At 35.8% G+C, this 23,764-nt stretch overlaps 1 protein-coding gene across 1 annotated transcript in view; it reads left to right on the top strand.

Annotated features, from left to right (window-relative positions):
- Window positions 1-23,764, top strand: part of LOC150106633 (cGMP-dependent 3',5'-cyclic phosphodiesterase-like) — a 302,619-nt gene that overhangs the window by 68,778 nt on the left and 210,077 nt on the right. The window contains exons 7-9 of the mRNA XM_090393446.1: window positions 2,813-2,897; window positions 6,217-6,277; window positions 11,486-11,567. Coding sequence (XP_090249572.1) covers window positions 2,813-2,897; window positions 6,217-6,277; window positions 11,486-11,567 — 228 coding nt within the window. The remainder of the gene's footprint in view (window positions 1-2,812; window positions 2,898-6,216; window positions 6,278-11,485; window positions 11,568-23,764) is intronic.

Below are 23,764 nucleotides of genomic sequence, written 5' to 3'. Positions count from 1 at the left end.
GAGCAAATCCAAGTAGTACTCACTTGAATTTGCTAATTCAAAAATGATTTTGGATAACTGAATAATGGCTGCATTTGGTGTCAGCATCTTGCTAACTGCTATCTGAAGTTATTGCATAAGACATCTAAGGAAACATTTTGCCTCAGATTTTGATTAATTTATTATTATTATTAACATCTGGCCTCCATGGAGTCAGACTCATCCTGGGAGATACACATTATTGCACACAATGCTCATCCAACTGTGCTTTAAACTGATTCAATATGTCTACATTCACAACACACTCAGGCAATGCATTCCACTCACCAACCACTCTCCATGCAAAGAACATGCTCTTCACTCCTCTGCTTACATTCTTCTTATACAGTTTCTAATGATGGTCTCTTGTTCTATCCCCACTCTCCCATTCTATGAAAAATCTCTTTCATATCAACCTGATAACAACCGTGGACTAGCTTATGTCTCAAGCATATTCTCCCCCCCTCCTCCTATTCACGAGGCTTTGCAACTTAACATTCTCTCAATCTGTCCCAGTACAAAAGTAGAACATAAATATGTCTTGTTGAGTTTGTGTAGTCTGATATTTTTTCAGAGCTATAATTCATCTTTTAGTAGATCAGTGGATGTGTCCCACCTTGTGTGGCAGAGATGGTTATATACTTGAGGAAGGGTTAAGAAGTTTACAGACTGCTACCTTTATTAATTCGTATATTTTTTTAGATGTAACACTATGTAAAGTTTACTTAAATACTTCACACTATTGTATAATAAATTTCGTTTAATCCTTTATTATTATTATTATTATTATTACGGGCAACTCCAGGGAGTCATTAGACTCATCGAGGGAGGCCCCAAATCATTTTCATCACAACTATTCGACATTCATACAGTATCTATCATACCTCGCCTTAAACTCATTCACTGTCACAGCATCCACCACAGACTCAGGGAGCGCATTCCACTCATTCACTACTCTAAAAGTAAAGAACCCAGCTCTAACACCTTTACTAACCACACTTTTGCCCAGTTTCCATGGATGTCCCCTAGTCCTCCCACAACCAGCCCTGTTCTCAAAAATATCTTCTGAATTAATTTTATAGAAACCCTTCAGTAATTTGAATGTCTCAATCATATCTCCCCTCCTCCGCCTATCAACCAATTTTTGCAACCCACAAATCCTCAACCTGTTCTCATACGGTTCATTCCACAGACCTGCTATCATCTTGGTCACTCGCCTCTGGATCCTCTCCACCTCCTCCCCATCAAGAAGAAACCTAGGTGACCAAATCTGAGCACAGTAGTCGAGATGAGGTCTTATCAAGGCTCGATACAGAGGAACAATAACCTGCTTGTCTCTGCTTGTCAACGTATTCTTCAGCAACCAAGTGATTTGATGAGCTGATTTGGCCACTTTTGCAATGTGTCCCCTAAATTTCAATTCCTTATCCACCAACACTCCTAAATCTCGTGCCTCATCAATTTCCTGGAGCACGGTTCCACCAATGCAGTAAACTGCCTCCCATCTTTTCACCCCAAAATGCATAACCTTACATTTTGCCACATTAAATTGACATCCATTCTCCCTAGCCCAGACCTCCAATCTATCCAAATCATCCTGCAAAATTTTGACGTCATCTGCATTCACTATTGCCCTACCCAACTTCGCATCATCCGCAAACAAATGAACTGTTCCTCTCAGATCCTTTCCTATATCATTTATGAACAAATTAAACAGCAGTGGTCCAAGAACAGATCCTTGTGGTACACCACTAGTCACAGGCCGTCTTGTGGACTCTACTCCTGAGTAAACCACTCTCTGATATCTCTCCGTCAACCACCCTCCTATCCATCTCACCAACCCTATGTCCATTCCCATATGCTGCAATTTACTGATTAGAATTCCATGTGGTATCCTGTCAAAGGCCTTAGCAAGGTCCAGCAGAATCACTGTAAACCCATTACCCTTATCCAGTTCAGCCGTCACTGTGTTATAATACGTGAGCAAGTTACTGAGGCATGACCTACCCTTCACAAAACCATGCTGTCCCCGATACAGTATCCCATTTTCTTCTATCCAATCTTGTATTTTCCTCTTGACTATTTTCTCTAAGACCTTGATAATGATTCCTGTTATGCTGATTGGCCGGTAATTTTCAACAGCAGCCTTGGAACCACCTTTGTGCAGTGGAACTATTTTCCCCTCTTTCCAATCTCTCCTTTATCCAAGTGTGAGCAAACAAAGTTTGCGCCTGAAAGTATCTTCAGGACTGGGGTAAGGTGATACAACTCCTTGCAAAGGTGGAGCAAGCTAACATCACTCCTATCTCATTATCTCCCATAATGCAAAACACATCTCCTTGCAGGTCTAAAGGTCCTCAATAAAGGTCGAAACTGGTCTGGGTAGTGGCCCTTCCCTTAATGCATAACATTAGACATATCTGCAAGGAAATGTGTTTTGCATTATGGGAGATACTGAGATAGGATTGATATTAGCTTGCTCCACCTTTGCAAAGAGTTGCCCTGGTGTTGTGCCACCTTACCCCAGTCCTGAAGATACTTTCAGGTGCAAACTTTGTTTGCTCACACTTGGATAAAGGATTAAACTAAATTTATTATATTCTAACCAAGTGAAAAATAAACTTTCAACTTCACACTATTGTATTCAGAAAAGTATTCAGAATTTGAAGTTTTTTTGAAAACCTTTTCAATTCGAAACATTTATTTTATATTAAATGTATATTATATTATGTAGCACATTACACAAGAATCACTTGAATTAAAAGTGCATGAATCTTTTTTTTTTCTTTTGAAGATGTTCACTCTTTCTTTTGGACAAAGAACAAAATGAATTGGTAGCCAAAGTATTTGATGGTAATCTAGCAGAGGATGGATCAGAGGTAAACATAATTTATTGTAGACCAGTTATGTTAAGTTATTTAAAATAAGCAGTTTCTTATTTTTTCTAAGTTAAGAAGTGTAACTGAAACAAGTGTAATTAACTATTATAAATAACCCTTTACTTACTTCCCAGATTCAGCTACCCCATGAATCCCACTCCATCCCATTACCTATGCTGATCATCTTCACACCTATTTCCACAGTCCACTCCCCACACTTCCTGTCTCCATGACCACTGTGACTTCTCCCCCCTTCTCTGTCCAGCTTGCACTCCTGTTCTCTTGCACTACTCTCCTCCCCCTCTTCACAAACACTTCAGTATCACCTGATCCACTCTCCTGCTTGTTCACATTACCTCTGACTTCCTCTTATCCTTTGTTCTCATAAGTCATTTTCTTTCTATCACAGATCTTTCTAGTTGATATGGACCAAATCCATTAATATGCAATCCATCTGTTTTATACAATTTCATTCATCCCTTTAGATACATTTCACACATAGCAAATCACATCCCTTTCTCTTCACCCCACTCTTCTAGCATAATATTCATTCACCATCTCAACTCACTGGCATACCTGAGCAACACACCAACTACTCCTACTATCCTGCTGTTGTCGTTCACTGTCTCCCCAATAACTCCTGATATCTGTCCTCACATTCTTCCTATGTCCAACCTAATAATTCGTTTCTTCCACCACTACTAACTCCTGGTGATAGGTCTGTGGAATGTTCTCTCTGAGAATAGTTTCAAGGTATGTGGGATGCAAAGTTTAGTTAACAGGTGGAAAAGAGGGGACATGATAGAAAAGTTTAAGATATTAAAGGGGTTTTATAAGATTGACACAAAGGAAATTTTTCAATACATGACAAATAGAGAAAAAAGAACTGCAGGAGTTGCATAAGAGTGTGTAGACAAGATTTTTGCATGGAGAGTAGTGAATGAGGATTGGAATGGGTTGCCAGAATTAGTTGCAAGTGTTCTGACAGTAAATGAGTTTTAAGGAAGGGCATGGGGTTTTGTGTGTATAAACGTTAGTGTGGGTCCTTCATGATGAGTCTCCAGACTCCATGGATGTTCTGTATGATAATAGTAATCTCATTTTTGATACATCTTATTTCTCCTTTAATAATCTCATTCTTCAAATATTGCATTCAGGCAATAGTGCTCTCTTTCATAGCACTCATTCCCACTTTTGTCTAATCAGTCAGGCTCTTTTCTATTCCTGCAATCATTTTCACTTTTGACCCATCAGTGATGCTTTCTCCTGTTCCTGAAATCGCATCTACTTTTGCTCTTTCAGTCTCTTCCATATTCGTAATCATATTCTCTCGTTCACCCTTTTGGCTGATACCATTCTCAGTCTTACATGCATCAGTGCCTTCCCCTTTCATCTAATATTCGTTCCTCTGTCTCTACTCTTGTTTATCTCTTTGCAGTTCATTAAAATTTCACACTTTCTTCAGACCCCCCCTCACTTATCTTGTTTAATATCTCAAGAGAATCATCTTCCACATTCATACATACTATATTCATTTGATTTTTGTGCTGTGCATCTGGTTTCCATATTTTCATATAAAAGTACTCTAAAGGTGTCAGACTTTATTATTAAAGTACTCTGGATTAGAGATAATGTTGGAAAGTTTTACACTTGGTTATACTATAAATTAAAGATATATGGAAATATATCTTTAATAAAGACATTCCAAAAAGATATATGGAAATATGACTTCTGCATTACTTCAACCTTGGTATCACTTCTGGGTCTGGCTCCCACTGATGAGATCTCAATAAAGGTTGAAACCAGTGTCTGAGTAGTGACCCTTCCCATAATGCATAGCATTATACATGTCCATAAGGATATGTGCTTTGCATTATTGGATACTAAGGTAAGTGATGTGAAGTCATTACCTTCTGTATACAAGTTGCCCAGTCCTGAATTACTTCAGGTGCAAACTTTGTTTGCTTACACTTGGATAAAGGATTAAACCAAGAATATAATTTCTTGGCATCTTTAATTTTATAGTATAACCAAGTGGAAAAATTTCCAACAAGTATAGTGTAGTATGATAATGAATGAGCTATATCTTATTTTTTTTGAAGAGGCAGTATGGTATTGACGGTTCCTGTCATTCATCTGTTTTTCTGTTAGAATTATTGCTACAGGTTCTTCCCCTAGGAATGAGATTTTCCTTTATCTCTAGGTAAAGTACATCTTCAACACTCTTCAGATACATGCCTACTAAATTAATTGTGATCTTTAAAGTTGCGTGATCCATAGATGATGTCTCACTGGAAGCCTGTAATATTGTCTGCTGCTTTAATGGATGGCTTCTGTGTCAGTGATTTTATACATTGTTATGTAAACAGTTTTGCCATCCTGTGATTAACCAGTGAAGGTAGATGGTCATTGCTCATTGTTAGACCACCACCCCACTCATTGTAGGTCGGTAGAGCTTGACTGAGTACCATGCTAAGCTTGGTCTGTAGAGAGGATTTTCAGTTGATCAAATCTTTAGCCCAACCACAGAACTGATATTTATACTATACTGTAAGATTACAACCATTTATGGATGGGACTGAATAAAAAAAATGAGGCAAATTATCTGATTATAGTACACTGAATTGATAGGTTTATAATTTCATTGAATTATAAAATATTTTTTTTTTATGGATCCCATCCATGAAAGGTTTATTTGTAAACCTATAGTACATTCATGTCATGAACAGGCTAAAGATTTTTTTATAGTTTTATTTATTTTTATATATATTTTGTATTTTTTAAAACTTATTTTATGCATAAATCCTGAAACCGTACTATAGAGACCAAACATGGAACTTTTTTCAAGCCACTTCAGGCCTCCAACAAGCATAACATTGGTCTCACATGCCTAGTGACAAAATTTATCTCCCATTTAAAGGCAATAACGAACATCTGTGCCAATAGTGGGATTTGAACCTACAGGCTATTGGTTGGAGAGCAAATATGCTTACCATTCAGCCAACAACCAGGTGGGCAAATTACTAGTTCTCCAGTTTTTTTTTGTCAATAAAACTGCTAAGCCATATATATTGGAATTATCATTATTGTTATTTTGTAAAGGAACCACCCATGTTGAGCTCAAACATTTATCATTAACTGATAATGAACTCATCACTTTTGGTTGGTGGCAACAAATTCTACTCACTAAATCACCACACACCTTAAAAAAAAAAAAAAAAAAAAAAAAACAGTAATTTTTGCTAACTCTGCTCTTATTCAACTTCTAGGTAGTTGCATTATTAGTCATATGATATGTATTTTTAACTGACATTTGCAGAATACTTCAGAGGTTCGCATTCCAGCTAATCAAGGTATTGCTGGTCATGTAGCCACAACTGGTGAGTTTTTTGCACTTATAGTAATACTGATGCATGATTGTAATATGTTTGTGCCCAGTTGTGAGAATTGTTCAGTGGTTATCAGTATTTTTTATGATGCATTTTAAACAACAATGCTTATGCATCTTCATAACAGTGCTTCACAGTATAAACAACATCAGAGGAAAATATTTAATCAACTTATTTATTTTAAAGATGTTTCTTACTGATATTTTGTGCTCTAAGGATGCTGGTTAGATAGCATCTAATCAGCATCCTAAGTCATCCACAAAATTACAGATGTGATCATCACATGGCACTTAATTAGATAGCTGTAGAAAGAATCATATTGTTACTGAAAAGTACTTATCTTCCAACAAGATGCCCTTTAAAGGCAGATAAAAAAGAGTTCAGAAAAGTCAAGCTAAATGTGCTTTTATAATGATGGTCTCCTACATCTTTGGTAAATTAATGCAGCTATATTTGTTGAGGTTGAGAGAGTGCTTTATAAATGATGCTGCTGATTCTAAAAATAGCAACTTCTAGGCAGCACAGTTTTCTTCTTTCATTTAATACCTGTCTTGAAGAACATAAAAACTATGTCTGGAATCATCTATATCGCAAGTCAGGACTGGCAGGCCATTCTCTGAAAATGATTAAATGAAGGCTAAGTTGCAAGCTGAAGGAACTTAGTACACTCCAAGATGTGCAAGAGGATTCTCCTTATGAGAATGGATGAAAGTTGCTAGAATGTGTGGCTTGAAAGTGGTATGGAGATTATATTTGCAGAGAACTTTTTAGCTATCTTTTCTGAAGTACCTAGAATATAAGGAATAGGAGTGTTGCTATGATCTTGTGTGTTAGTTTCAAGAGAGGTAAGCATCCTCAAAACACTTATGCATAGAGACAGAAATATTTGAACAAATAGCCCTGACTCTGCAAGTGTTCTTAGAGTGCCTGTTGTTAGGATGAGTAAAAAGAAGTATATGAAAACTGCATATTGTGATCATGTATATAGCAAGTCAGGACTGGTTCTGATCTATCAGTTCTGACTGGCAAATGGAAGAAGACAACTATGCTGCATAGAAGTCACTATAGTTCTAGAGACTATTTTTAGACTCAGCATCAACTATGAAACACTGCTCCAACCTGAACAAATATGGCTGCATTAAATTGCCAAAGATTTGGGAGACCATCTCTATAAGACCACAGCCTGGCCTTTCTGAACTCCTTTTTATCATTCCTCTAGAAGGCATCTTGTTAAGACCTTAGTTCCTTTTCAATAATTGACTTGTTTCTGCAACTGTCTATGTGCTACATGTTTACCACATTTATAATTTTATGTAATAATTTTATGCTGCGGATGCTGGTTAGACTGCAAAATATCAGTAAGATTAATAAATTATATATTTTTCTCTGATGTTTTTTATATTCTAAAGCACTGTATGAATAACAACCAACACCCTAAGCCTATCTATGTGCATATGTATCTGTCAGTAGTGATTTTTCTTCACTTGTATAATAACTGACCTATTCTGATTGAAAGATCCTTCTTTCAGATTTTGGTGGACTGTGACAGTTGGTATCTATACAAAGATTTGTCATGTTTATAGAATATTGGGATGTATAAGTATATTGAATATATTAAACCATGCCACAAAATAGTACACACTCTCATACAGAAAATTGTTCAAACATTAAATGACTGAAAATGGAGATGCCATTATTTCTGGCCATCTTTAAGCTTTACATGTTTAAGATGTGGAAAAGTTTTTTTGGTTGGTTGGATTTTTGTAGCTCCTTTTTATATTGTTTCTGAAAGAAGTGTTGCTAATTATTTGTTACTTTTAATGGTGTTAGAGAAGAATTGAAGAACTATCAAGACTATAGGGGAGCAATATCCCAGAAGAAGAAAGTCACTAGTAGTGTGCCTCAGGGTCTGTTTTAGGGCCATTGCAGTTTAGTCTGTTTATTAATGATAGTGTGAAAGATTTGAATGAGGGTTAGGCAGTTATTTGCAAATGATACAAAGTTAGGAAGAACCATGGAGAGCAGAGTAGATGTCGTGGCCTTATGAAGAGGACTTGAATAGACAGTCAGTGGGGCATGGGAGGGAATGCTGGCTCAATGTTGCAAAATATAAGGTTTTAAAATTTTAAAAACAAAGATGGGATGTAGAGTTTACATGTGGTGGGGATATGTTAGAGGAGGTGGAGGAAATAGATCTTGGGGGTGATAGTGGATAAGGATCAAGAATTTAGAAGACACGTCGACAAAATTGTGAGGACAATTTAGATGTCCGGTAGATTTCTAATTCCTTTTTCTCTTTGTGAATTAGAAATCTACCGGACAACACGGCAGATCTTATCCGTATAGAAAGTACAGCTTTACTATTAAAAAGCAGATTACCTCATAGGAATCTACCTTACAATGAATACGTTTGCCTTAAAAAGTTAAAAGATGACAAAAATATTGTCATAATAAAAGTGGATAAAGGCAACGCAACTGTCATTTTAAATGCTACAGAATATGATAACAAAATGAAAAGTTTCCTGGAAGATACCAACACCTACAAACCCATAGACAGAGACCCGACTTGGCCTACACACAAAAAAACAAATGATCTAATAAAAAAAGTGCCTCTCTGGACGGAAGAACTTAAAAAAAAAAATACAATCAAAACATCCTTTGATACCAAGAATATATGGTGTTCCAAAGATCCATAAGACAGATATACCTTTAAGACCAATAGTAGATGGAAGAGATTCACCGACTTCCAACTTGGCGTAATACCTCACCAACATGATCTCACAACATATAGGAAAAACATCTTCTTTCATAAAAATTAGTAAACATTTCATAGAAAATGTGAAAGATATACATATTGGTCCAACAGACATCTTAGCAAGTCTTGACATTATCAGCTTGTTTACAAACATCCCAAGACAAGAAATTTTGAATCTCCTAGAAGACTTCTTCCCTCCGGACATCTTGAATTTTTTTAAACATTGTATAAACAATACTTTTTTCACCTATAAAGATAGAATCTGGGAACAAAAAGAAGGACTGGCCATGGGTTCATCATTATCACTGGTATTAGCAAACCTATTTATGGAAAAATTTGAAAACAATGCTCTTAAGAATTACCATAGAAAACCAAAAATATGGCTATGCTATGTGGACGATATTTTCATCATATTTAGTGGAACAACAGATGAACTTATCAATTTCAAAGATTATCTCAACAATTTGCACAACACCATAAAATTCACTTTAGAACAAGAAAAAAAAAACTTCCTTTTCTGGATATTCTATTAGAAGTTAATGAAGAAAGTAAACTCTCCTTCTCAGTATATAGGAAGCCGACAAACACTGGAAGATTTCTAAATGCAACCTCACACCACCATCCTTCACAAAAAAGAAGCTTAATTAAAACTCTTCGAGACAGAGCATACAATATCTCCAGCACACAAGAAAGATGTAATGAAGAACTAAAATACTTAACACAAATCCTCCAACAGAATGGATATGAAACAAAAACCATCAAGAGAATCCTTAAAATGCCTCCAGCTAACAACACAATAAAACAGGATTACAAAAACGCAATCTTGCTTCCTTATATTAAAAATGTTACAGATAAGCTAGCCAAATTAATGAACAAACACGACATAAAAGTAGCCTTCCTTCCTATGGAAAAAATCTCAAGATTCCTACATCCACCAAAACCACCTCATCATCCTCTTAAAAAACCAGGCGTCTACAAAATCCATTGCTCTTGCGGGATTTGCTACAAAGGACAGACAGGAAGATCTGGAGAAATACGCATGGCTGAATACCAAAAAGACATACAATACAATACAAAAGAGAACAAAAAACGGGTCTTGCTTTCCATACTACTTCCACTGGACACGATGTACTCTGGCATAAAACGATGATGTCATACATAGAAAACAACAGTTATATAAGAAAATTTAAAGAAGCTGCTAATATGCTAAAAAACCCAACCCAATGCAATAAAAATCAAGGTTTAATTCTCCAAGTGTGGTCAGCTCTAATAAAAAATCTACCTCAATCTAAGCTCGGACTGTATGAATGAGAACAAGAACACGTGACATCGTCCGGTATTGTTCAACGTCAATAACGTTATATATCTGCATTCTGTTATTTGAGTTTTATGAATAGCCAGATGGTTATGATTTGTATTTATTAATTCTCTTGTTTAAACTTTAAGTTATACTATTTACTCCCTGAAGATGTAAATCGTACGATTTACGAAACTTGTCGGGAACTATTATTTCAGTGTTTTATATAACTGAATAATAAAAAAAATGTGGTGTAATCACCGAAATATATAATTATTGAAATTATTAATTAATATTTTTAATTCAATCATGTCTCTGCTTAAAAATGTTTCTCTTTAATACTTAGTGATATAACATCAGGTGGCTTGTTCTATTTATAAATGATCTATTGTTAGTATTCCACCTTGTATTTTAAAACTGTTCTTGTATTGCCACTGGAGATGGTCTGCAATTTTCAGACTGAAATATTTGACTAATTAAATATCTTTCTTGTGTGTACGTGCTTATATTATACAATCTTATGTCACAAGTATTCTTAAAATATCTATTTTCTATATTATGTAGTACATTTCCTTTTGGACAAGTATATTGCCATGCATTATGGGGAGGGTCGTGTTTTGACCTTTGTTATTGAAGTCTTATCAGTCAGAGCTAGATCCATGGAGATAATGAGGGTTTAATCAATGGCTTTTTTTTTGTTAATGCTTGGGTAGAAGTTAAAGACATGAATATAATTTACTTTCTTACCAAGTGAAAAAACTTACAACTATTTTTCATCCAGAGTTTTTTTTTTTTTGCTACTTATATGAAAATGACTTCTGCTAGTTCTTGATGGCTGAGATATAAAGATTGGCTGTGCTATTTCTACAAATATTATTGCTTTCATAATTTCTTTATGACCAATAAATATACTATTTCTCTCATGATTTTTAATTAATATTGAACATTGGTCTTGTCATTAATACTGGCAACTATACTTAATTGATCTGGAGATGTTACTGAAAAATTGATCAAAAAATATTTTCTTATTAATTTTTGAATGGTTAAGTTGGTTACTATTGTTCCATTTATGTTAATCATGATTTTCTAATTCACAATTAAGCAATTATTTGCCATAACATTTACTTGAATAAACATGAAATTCTAGGTAAGCTTTTAAACATCAGTGATGCTTATTCTCATCCTTTGTTTTATAAAAAGATGGATGAAACAACTGGCTTCATAACAAGGTAATAATACTTTTTTTTTTTAAGTAATGTATTTCTTTCTTAGTACCTCACTCAAGTCAAGTTTTTTTTAATCAATATAAATAACTTCTATTTCTTTAATTAAATATACATTTAATGTACCTTAAATTTACTATTAAAATAATTATATTCAAAGTTATACCCAGATTAACCTCTTTGCAGAGAATTTCTTATTTAATTTTTTTTGTTTATTTAATGAGAAACACAGGTGAAAATTGTATCCAAAAATAGGAGATATAATGTATGAATTCTGCATACTGAGATTGTAAAAACTACTGTTACTGATAGGAAAGTTTGTCTTTCTGGTCAAATGCACAAAGAATTTGCTAGCATTTTATTTTCTATAAAAACACATTCTGTATAATTTAAATGTTTTTTTTCCCAACTTTCACTTGCAATTTAATTAGAACATATGAGTGAGTGATGCAAACATGTAGATAATACAGCACAAAAACATGAAAAAGATTTACATATGTGCAAAGTTTCAAGAAAACTGCTAAGGTGTATTTTGATTACTCTGTAGTAAGTTTTATTAAAATCATATAAAAGTTGTTTAAATTCTTTTGGTTTTTGTTTGATATTATTATTATATGGGAACTTCTAGATAGTCTAAGGATCTATTGTGAAAGGCCCACTCATCTTTACTTCATCATCATCAAATTCCCTCCATGTACCCTCAAGGGGTGTACAGGATATGATAGTACTACATGAAAAAAATTACATTATTATTAATTTCCTATCTACAATTTTCCTCCAAATTAGTCTGTTACTTGTCAAGACCCCAACATTATCAGATCTTATATTTCTATCGTCTAAAGCACTTTGTACTGTATCAATCCACCTATATCTTGGTCTTCCTCTGGGTCGTTTTCCTGCCAACCTGGCAGAGAACATTTGTTTTGCTAATCTTTCCTCTCCCATTCTGTTTAAGTGACCATACCACCTGAGATTAGCTCTGCTAACACATTCCTGGATGCTGACAATGTCAAGCTCTTTCCTAATATCCTCGTTTTTAATATGATATTGCCATTGATGCCATCTGTTCACGCCTATAATCTTTCTTAGGACTCTCATATCTGTGGTCTCTAGTCTTTGGTCAAGTGTTTTACTTCTGACCCAGCTCTCAGATCCATAAGTTAAAACTGGTTTGAACACTGTCTTGTATACAGCTAATTTAGTGTTCCGACTAATTTCTCTCTTATTCCATATGAATTTATTCAATTGACTTCCCACCATACCAGCTTTGCTGATTCTGTTGTCTATTTCTATATTTAATTTACCATCTTCACTAAAAATCGTGCCTAAATAGCTGAAATGTTTTACTTGTTCCACAAGTTCTCCATTCACAACACAGTTGACATTTTCAATGATTCTGCCTATTTTCATTGTCTTTGTCTTTTTATTGCTGACCTTCATACCATATCTATTACATCAGCTATTCAATTTAGTCAGGGAGTCTTGCAGACTTGTAGCAGATTTATTTAGAAGTATAACATCGTCTGCATAAAGCAAAGAGCTGACATTAACATCTCCAATTTTGATATCATGTTTAATACCACTTTCCTTCATAATGTGATCCATATAGATAATGAATAACAGAGGGGATAATGTACATCCTTGTCTCACACCAGATTTAACATTAAACCATCTTCCTGTACTTCCTTCAATTCTAACTGCTGACTTACAACTCAAATAAAGACTAAGTATTGCTTGATATAATGCCCCATTGACACCATATAACTGCAGCGTATTGAATAGCTTCTCTCTTGGCACCTTGTCATATGCCTTTTCCAAATCGACAAAACTTAAATATAGATGTTTGTTATATTCCCATACTTTCTCGACTATTTATCGTAAAGTGAAGATCTGATCCTGACAGCCTCTATTTGGCCTGAATCCAGCTTGTTCTTCACCCAGCTTTTCTTCCACAATTCTTCTCAACCGTTTCTCAAGTATACTTGCATAGATCTTGCCAGGAACACTCAGTAGGGAAATACCTCTGTAATTCTTACATTCAGTTTTATTTCCCTTTTTATATATGGGTACTATGAGAGCTTTACTCCAATCATCGGGAATTCGTCCCTCTGTCCAGTCTTTCTGAACTATGCAGTGCAGCCACTGTAAGACTCTTATACCACCATACTTTAGCATTTCTGGTCGAATATCTACTCCTGCTGCCTTTCCACATTTCAAGCCTTTGATGGCTTTTTCTATTTCAAGTATGGATATGTATTCCTGACTGTATGCCTGTTGAGTGTTTTTTACCACTGTGCTATCATTGCTTGCTTCATTTAGCAATTTTTCAAAGTAATTACTCTATACTTCAAGGATATCTTTTTCTCCCATTTTCATGTCACCTTTTTCGTCTCTAACTCCTTTTACAGCACTTTTTCCTCCATTTCTAAGCTTCTTCAACAACCTCCAGAATATCTTACCACCTTCTTGATATTTATTTTCTATGTTCTTGCTAAAGTCCTCCCATGACTTTTGTTTAGCTAGTTTTACACAGTGTTTTGCTTTCTTACATTTGTCTCTGTATTTTCTAAGAGCAAAAGCTGACTTATTTGCCAGGAACTTTTGGTATGCTTTCTTCTTTTCCTTCACTGCTTCTTTAACTTCCTGTGTCCACCATGGAGTTCTGATTTTTTTATCCTTACAGACAACCTCACCACATGCCTCTCTGGCAGAATCAATCAATGTTTTCTTCAGAGTTTGCCACTGACTCTCCAAGGTTTGATTCCTGTTCTCATCATTTTTTCTTCAATAATCTTTGTGTATTTTAGTCGACAGTTCACATCTGAGAGTTGCTCAACTTTTATTCGCTTTAAAACTTTCTTACATGTTATTCTTTTCAATATTAAATTCAATTTTATCCTGCTCAAGACTAAATAGTGATCACTTCCAATTTCAAATCCTCTGTACACTCTGGTGTCCTGCACCAGGGAGAAAACATCACTATCAACAATAACATAGTCAATGAGACTTTTCTTATTCCTAGCCTCTTCTCTCCATGTGAATTTGTTCACATTTTTATGTTGGAACATGGTGTTAGTAATAACCAGTCCATGTCCTGAGCAGAAATCCAACAGATATTTGCCATTATTATTAGCTTTGCTCTTTTTTCCAAATTTTCCCAAGATATTTTTGTATGTCTCACAATCATTTCCTACTCTGCTATTTAGATCCCCAACAAGGACCAACTTTTCATTTTTCATTGTGTCTGTTGCTTTTTCTAAAGCCTCAAAAAAACTCCTCCACTTTGACCCTTAGTAGAACCTTCTGTGGGACCATAGGCACAAATAAGTCTCATTGTCCAGTTCCCCATTCTCATATTTGCCCACAGTACTCTACTTGAGACTGACTGCCATTCAAGAAGATTAGCCTCGTATTTTGTGTTGAATACTATGGCTACTCCTTCTTTTCCTTGATTGTCATTGCCTGAATATAACATTTTGTATTTATTGCTCAGAAAGATCTCACCAGTTTTGGTCTTTTTTGTTTCAGTCACCCCTATTATGTCGATCTGGTACTTATCTAATTCCTCAGCTAGCTCCATTTCTTTGCCATTCAGGCTTCTTACGTTGATAGTACCGATCTTTAATTCTGGTGATGTTGAGTTGGGGTTTGTTTTCAGATTTGTTCCAGTAGCTGACTTTTCGCTGTTCGCCCTAGTTCCCTGGCGAAAACAACGGGGGCCTTGTTTAACCGGGCGACGCCCCAGCCGGCGTGAAATTCTGTCATGTTGTACCATCATTTTTTATTTTGGTTTAACCAATAAGAATACAATTTGGTCGGCTAAATCCCAAATTGCCAGCCCATCCTCGTTCGTTCAGTATCCAAGTAGATACCCAACAGGGTGCACCACGAGAAAGGGAGGATTGGACATTAGGCCAGAAGCCCTGGTCGGTTCTCCGCATTCTGTTAAAGGCTATGTGGAGTCTCCTCTCAGTTATACAGCTTTGACCCTTAAGCACCTCTCTCATCTTTACTTTTCAGTTGATATTATTATATTTTGAAGCATCAAGGGAGTTCAAGAATCCATTGTGATAAGCCCACTATTCAGACACTATATCTCACTTGCCTTGAATTCATTTACAGATGATGCACTTCATTCAACCTATTTCACTTATCCTTTCCTTTAGTATCCTTTCCTTTTCCTATTCCACTTATCATTTTCCAAGGGAAAAATCTAACCTTCACATCCTAGAGGTTCAGTAAGTATACGTTGACCTATTCCACTTATCATTTGCCAAGGGAAAAAAAATATAATCTTCACATCCTAGAGGTTCAGTAAGTATACATTAACCATTTAGTCAACCAGACAGAGATGCTAACATATCAGGAATATATAATTTTACATATGAGGGAATGTGGCCATGGAGATCAAATTCTAACACAATAATCCAGGTGTGATCATATCAAAACCTTTATGTAGTGACAGTGACTTTTTTTTGTTAATCAAAGACTCGTGTTAAAAATGTAAGTTAAAGCTTACATATAAAGAGCTAATAAGCTTCGTTTCGGCAATGAAAACATTACTTAAGTTAAGGGGATATTAAATCCCACATAGTTTTAAAACCGAATAAGAAACTCAAAGAGTGGAATCAGAGTTTTTTGCCGAATATAGTAAACTATAAAGTATCGGCGACACTAGCGTTAGCAAATGCAAGTGATCCTAGTACGTAGTACAATACCGGGCAGCTCGTTGCAAAGGTGGAGAAGTTCAGATCGCTATTCTTAGGTATTTTCCATAATGTAAAAACACATTTCCTAGGAAATGTATGCTGTTATTACATTATGGAGGGAGGTCACTACCCAGACCGGTTTCAGCCTTTTTTGAGGCTTCATCAGTGAGTAGCTAGACCTAATTATACCAAAGTGTATAGCGAAAAGAACTTATATACTCTGCGAACGAGTTATCCAAACAGGTGCAACCATTAAGTTACTTACATATAAAGAGCTAATAAGCTTCATTTCGGCAATGAAAACATTACTTAAATTAAGGGGATATTAAATCCCACATAGTTTTAAAACCGAATAAGAAACTCAAAGATTGGAATCAGAGAGTTTCTTGCCGAATATAGTAAACTATAAAGTATCGGCGACACTAGCATTAGCAAATGCAAGTGATCCTAGTATGTAGTACAATACCGGGCAGCTCGTTGCAAAGGTGGAGAAGTTCAGATCGCTATTCTTAGGTATTTTCCATAATGTAAAAACACATTTCCTAGGAAATGTATGCTGTTATTACATTATGGAGGGAGGTCACTACCCAGACCGGTTTCAGCCTTTTTTGAGGCTTCATCAGTGGCTGAAACCGGTCTGGGTAGTGACCTCCCTCCATAATGTAATAACAGCATACATTTCCTAGGAAATGTGTTTTTACATTATGGAAAATACCTAAGAATAGCGATCTGAACTTCTCCACCTTTGCAACGAGCTGCCCGGTATTGTACTACGTACTAGGATCACTTGCATTTTCTAACGCTAGTGTCGCCGATACTTTATAGTTTACTATATTCGGCAAGAAACTCTCTGATTCCAATCTTTGAGTTTCTTATTCAGTTTTAAAACTATGTGGGATTTAATATCCCCTTAATTTAAGTAAGTTAAAGCTGTTAACTCCCTGGAATATTTCCTCAAGACACGTGATACACCATCAAGTCCCATTGCCTTGTTGACATCAACTTTACTCAGTTCCTCATATTCCTTTTGCTCACTCACCATCAGTGGTGCCTCCCCATTCCCACTGCACTCAAGTTCTGCATTATGTTACAATCATAAGGATGAAATACAGTGGTATCTCGCTAATCCGAACTAATAAAAACTGTGCTCATTCGGATAAGCGAATTTTCCCCCAAAGAGACAACAATAACTATTGTTGTCTTCCCCCAAAGAGACAACAATAACTAGCATCTAAGACAAAAATAATGAGATTCTACTGGTACATCAACTTAATTCTGTAAATAAATAAACTATCTGATAGAAAAAAAAGCTACTATACTGTAATGTAAAACTTAAAAAATAATTTATTACACAAGTTTATTTTAGTAAAAAATTAGTTTGTATGTACCTGTATTGTTGAGGATTCTGATTTAATAAAATTGCATAGTTCAGTACATAACTTAAATGGGGTAAAATATATCACTTCCTTGTACACAACACAAAAAAAGTTTCACAAAATAACAAAAAAAAATTTTTTATTTCTTTGTAAAAAAAAGTCACTGATTTTCTTTAGCTTCTTGGAAGCTAAACTTTTAAAATGCATCTTCTCGGAGCTGCATTAGCAATAAAATTTTGTGGAATGGCATATCATTCTGCTTAGCCCATTCTATACACACATTAAAACTGTCAACTGTCTCTTCATGTTTTACTTTTTTTTTCCTTCGAGTTCTTTATCGTCATTATCATCTTCTAATTCATTCTGTAGCATCATATTTATAATTTCAGCATCTGATTTGATTTCAAATTCACTTTTGGATTCTGCCTGTAATCCATTTCGAAATATCTGGATTTATATTTTTAACCAAATTATGCACGTTTTGAATTTCCTCTTTTTGTGTATCACTATAGTTATACTGTATTGTAATAATAAGAAAGAAATAATAATAGTTAAAATAATACTTATTAAATAAAAATAATAGCACACAAAATAATACGTAATAAATAAAACTTTTTTTTTCTTACAAAGCACGGTTCGGACTAAGGAGGTTTGGATTAGTGAGATACACAGTACTTTAATGGACTGCTCATTTAACACTTCTACTATATCTGCCTCCTTCTTAGTGTTTATCAATCTTCCATTATCACTGACCAACATCATCCAATGGATGATGTTGGGCAGTGATACTGGATCCTGAATCCAGTATTTGGAAGAAATTACATGATGGGCAGGACCTAATTTGTTTGAATCATGGTATCTTATTAAACTTGGATGCTCTGCTAAGCTTACAGATGCTGATTTCAAGTGTCCAGCATATGTGCACAAGAACAAGGAATCCAATAGTCTTCTGCATAGACTTGAGGATAATCTAAAAAGGAAGCTGTCCAGCACATCAGATGAACTTGTAGATTTAACCATCTTACCGGCCATTATGGATCAAATATGCATCCTCATACACTTCATATCCATCATATATTTCAATGTAATATCAATCGTATTACAATTTTAATATGATAACATCCATGATAACTTAGACGTCTTGGCTGGTAGCGTGGTTAAAGAATGTAAGAAACAGGCAAATTTTTCTGATAAATCTTGGACATAAGGCATGGAGACCCTGAAGATGTCTTCTTGAGAAGATTGAGAACAAAGGCCATACTTGTGTGTTTTCTTACGTATAAATTGAGAGCTTTAACCATTGGGGAGAAAACTGGATTTAACCATGCTAATTATTGTTCCAAAAGTGCTTATCTAGCATAAGGCACAAGCCTGATCAACCACTTCCTGGACATCCTGCATACATACGACATCTATTCACTTTAAATTTACCTTCACAGGCTGCTGCATACAATAAGATTCAGTCCATCATCCATCTCAAAATATAGTCATCTTCAAATCTTTGCTGAATAGAGCATGCTATGTGCTCCACTTTCCAAGTTCTCCAGCAAGAACTGAATAGCATCCTGTGCATACTATAGAATGGCAAATCCAAGCTATATTTTCTCCCAATATCTCGGCCCTATTTCAGTTCACAATGAACTCAGGCTGTTTCGTTTGGCAAGGAAAATTCTACAAACAAATAGAGGGGACAGCCATGGGTTCACCACTCTCCCCACCCTTGGGCAATTTCTTTATGGAGACCTTTGAAGAAAAAGCCCTAGCCTCTGCCCCACAAAAACCAACCATATGGCTTCGCTACGTTGATGATGTGTTTGCCATTTGACCACATGTCTCTGATACACTCTTCTCCTTTCTTAACACACTTAAACAACCAACACCCCCCCAGAATCAAGTTCACCTTGGAAAAAAAGGAAAACAACAGCCTCCCTTTCCTAGACACACTAGTCACCCGCCAGCCTGACGGAACCTTGGTTTTTCTCAGTTTATAGAAAACCCACCCATACAGGCAGGTACATTCACCAACAATCTCCCCCCCCCCCACTACAATATGGAGTGGTGAAAACACTATATAACAGGGCTAAACTAATCTGTTCTAACGACATGGCCCTAAATACTAAACTAAATCACATCCTCAACACTTTCTCAGCCAAGGCTCCCCCCCCCCCCCAAAAAAAATCCAAAAAATATTAAAACCTACAACCCCCTCCCCCTCCTCCACAACAAGAATTACTCTAAATCCATCACCATTCCCTACATCCAAGGCACCTCAGAAAAAATTACCAAAATCTTAAAAAAACATGACCTGACCTGTTACAGACCATACAGAAAATTGGCATCCCTTATCTGCTCTACTAAAGACCAACCACTTCCCCTAGACCTGCCTGGTGTATATCAGGTCCCTTGCAGCTGTAAACTGTCCTACTTTAGCCAAACAGGCAGGACAGCGAATATCAGGATTTCGGAACACAAGGACTACATCCGTTTTCACAAGTACAGCCATTCTGGTCTTGCAGACCATGATCTGGATACACGCCACAAAATACGGTGGAAGAAAGCTACAGTAATACACTGTAGCAAATACAAATTCGAAAGACTATTTATGGAATCATCCTCAACCCTAAGAAACTCTCCAAACCTCAACAAATTTGGTTGTATGCGACTGCCCCAAATTTGGGAAGCTTACATCAGCAGACCTTCAGCCCAACGGCCAAGAACACCTACTTAGCCCACTAGAAGGCACACCATCAGGACTTTTAGGAGAACAATAGCCTCATCACTTTATTCTCAGTTACTGTTTTGTAGTGCCTACGTGCACGTGCCTTTTTTGTAAGTTCCTTTTGAAGATGGCAACGTGACGTTGCCGAAATATCGGAAATATTTATTAAAGTATAATTTAATTTATATTCGTATCTACGTTGTTCAATTCCTTAAGTGATTTAGTAATGCATAACCAACGTATAAGCCTATCTACGAGAGTCTAGTGGATAACAGGGGCAAGATGTGATAGAGACATACAAGTTGGTAAGAGATTGTTATAAGATTAATGTTGAAGAGTTTTTTTGTAAAATTGGAGAATAAGAGGTCATGCTTGGAATACATTGCATGAGAGTGTGATGTGTGCAGAGAAATGTATTTAAAGCATGGTATTAATGAGCTTTGTGTGTGTGTGTGTGTGTGTGTGTGTGTGTGTGTGACAAAGGAACTTCACACAATGAGTCTTTGACTCCATGGGGGGGGGGAATACTACTAATAATAATGTCAGTGATCCAGTGTTGGAAAATTAGTCATAGGAGTTAGCTAGAAAGCTTGGTCATAATGATTTTAACCCTCTCATACATGAATTTTTATATTCATTTATAAAAAATTATAATGGCATGATACAGTACCATTTAATCTTACATTATTATCATGAATTCATTAATTTTGCTAAATTTGTGTCCTGTATATGTTAAAAATTATGTCCTGATCTGAGGACATCATGCACTAACGCCAACAGGCTACAGACATATTTCTATGGAAATAATTTAGACTAAGGAATTTGTTTTCATTGAAAGACATTACAAGTATGACATAACAGATTATAAACAATTTATATTTTGCTGAAACACTGCATGCGTGATCAAAATTTGGATTATTTAGTGCATACAAAATAGTAGAATAATTAGAATTTGCAGTAGAGCTATATAAATCAAGAACAGTCTTATTCTCTTTGTCTCATAGTAAACTACATCCTCAAAGCATATGAACAAAATCTGATGACATGTTCAATAGCCAAGGAAGTCAGTGTAGGAGTTACCCTTCTTCAAGCGGTATATGTTTCTGATGGCTGGCAAGAAATAAGCAGTAAAGCAAGACCATCCAGAACTACTTCGTTGATTTCGGTTTTAAGCATTCAGGCTTTGAGATGCCTATTTAAATATAATCAATAGCAAGCATGAAACTATTTAACAATTGCAGCACACTAGAAATTACAAAAAGTTTGCATACATCTATTCAATGCTACAACAAAAATGAAGATTACAAGAATACAGTTGTTGTACAAATGCAGCAAAACACTAAGCAGTATCAGAAGCCCAGGAAAGAAATGAAGTTAGCACACCTGAGCTTGAGTAAGTGACTGACCAAGTTGGCATGAAATTTATTGCTGGATTGTGATTGCCTTCATGCAGGAAGGCAATGAAGATAGTTCTTTATCTTCTATAGATGTCTGTGCTGATTTAGTGGAGTTGTAGTCAATCAAGAGCACATGGCAGGGCACACTCAATAAATCCTTAAGCCTGATAAAATGAATGATTAACTTATAGGACCTATGCATATACATTCTCATTTAATCATGTACTAACCTAAATTAAATTGGAATGTTTTTAGCGTTTTTCTCTGATCTGTACCATGTGTTTCAGAATTCATTCTTGTTGTCCAGCAAACTGTAGCTTGATAAGTCTTTTCACAAAACTTTGGCCTGATTATGTGACTTCACTAATTATGCAATATCTCAATTAACGAGGTTCAGCAAGGGTTCAGGGTATCAACAATATAGAATGCTGTAAAAGGAGATGTCAACCTTTATGTGCAGAAGTCTGGAATGACCAAGATGGCAGAAGAATCAAACATAAACTGATCAATGGCACCAAGAACAGCAAGATATTCAACATATCGAGGGCTTGCTCTTGACATCTAAGGGACGTGGCCAGCTGCCGTGGAAGAGATTGCAGCCTCACCATGTATTTATCCATAGTTGACCATGCAACATACCGTGTCACAATGTGAAGTTAGAGATGTGGTTGAGCTTCCCCCCCCCCTTTTATTCTTGAGAATTTTGTGTCTAATAACGTTACTATGTCACCAGTGCCTTTAAAAATTCAGACATTTTGTCTTTGCTGGTTACATATATTAAAAACTCTCTGGGATATATATATATATATATATATATATATATATTTTTTTTTTTTTTTTTGCACCTGAGGTGGTTAATGCTGCTCATATTTCACTTTTACTTTTAATTATTGTTGTTCATTGATCTGCATGATTATTATCTTGAACCAGCAGAGGCTTAAGATAATAAATGTATAGTTTCATGCATTGTATTTCAGTGCATATTCACCAGGATATGATTCCTCTACAGGCTATTTTTTCGGGGTTAAACAGATAATACTACATAAAATAGTTATACTAAAATTATATTGTTGTAGCACAGGGGTGGCCACTACATGTCCTTTTGGAATTACCAAAATAATTCGGTAAGACTTAGAAGAGCCATAACCTTTGACCAATGCAATGGTACGGGAGTAAGTGAGTGCGCATGGTGAGGTTGCCCTAGCACAGACCACTTAGAATGCATGAGCACTTGCCCAAGCAGCCATATTACCCAATCACTCATGCCTTCTGAGTGGTCTGTGCTAGAGCAACTCGCGAATGCCAGTGAGTGTATTCCCGTAAGCTCTCTGGTCAACTTTTTTTTACAAAACTTTAATTCGTTTAACATATTGTTGCGTGAGTCCATTGACAGTGCTTGTTATTGTTGAACTCTTTTTCAAGTGCCTAGAAATGTCGCATAAGAAACAAATATGAGTGGCCAGAGTGGGAAGAGGAGTTTCTTTTTGTGAAATGACAAAGTAAACCAATGTGTGCCATATGCCAAATAACACTTGCGCAATTCAAAGCCAGCAATCTCAAGCGTCATTAAGTGACATGCATCACAGTAATTTTAGTAAAGAATTTCCTCTTGGCTCTGATCTGAGGCAAACTAAACTTTCAACTTTGAAAGAACAACTCCATGGTCAGAGTAAATTGATATCCACGTTTACTAAAGAGGCTGATGTTACTTCCGAGGCTGGTTTTATTTTATCGTTTAATATTGCACAGGCAAAATATCCATACATGAGAATTTGTCAAGAAGAATATTGCACAAATAATTTCTGTTTTAGACCTGGATAATAAAAAAAAAAAAAACTGCTCAAACTGATTGAACAGATGTCAGTCTCCAGATGTACAATTGAAAGGAGAATTTCTGTTATCAGTGCTGACATTGTGAATAACTTATACCATAACTTGAAAAACTGTGCTGCATTTAGTCTGACTTTGGATGAATCTACATATATTTAGGACAAACCACAAC

Source organism: Typopeltis vanoorti, chromosome 5 (genome assembly GCF_054136105.1).
Source record: "Typopeltis vanoorti isolate ZY-2024b chromosome 5, IOZ_Tvanoo_1.0, whole genome shotgun sequence".
Taxonomy (NCBI): Eukaryota; Metazoa; Arthropoda; class Arachnida; order Uropygi; family Thelyphonidae; genus Typopeltis; species Typopeltis vanoorti.
The sequence above is the reverse complement of the archived record's forward strand: the minus strand, read 5'-3'. Positions and strand labels throughout refer to the sequence as shown.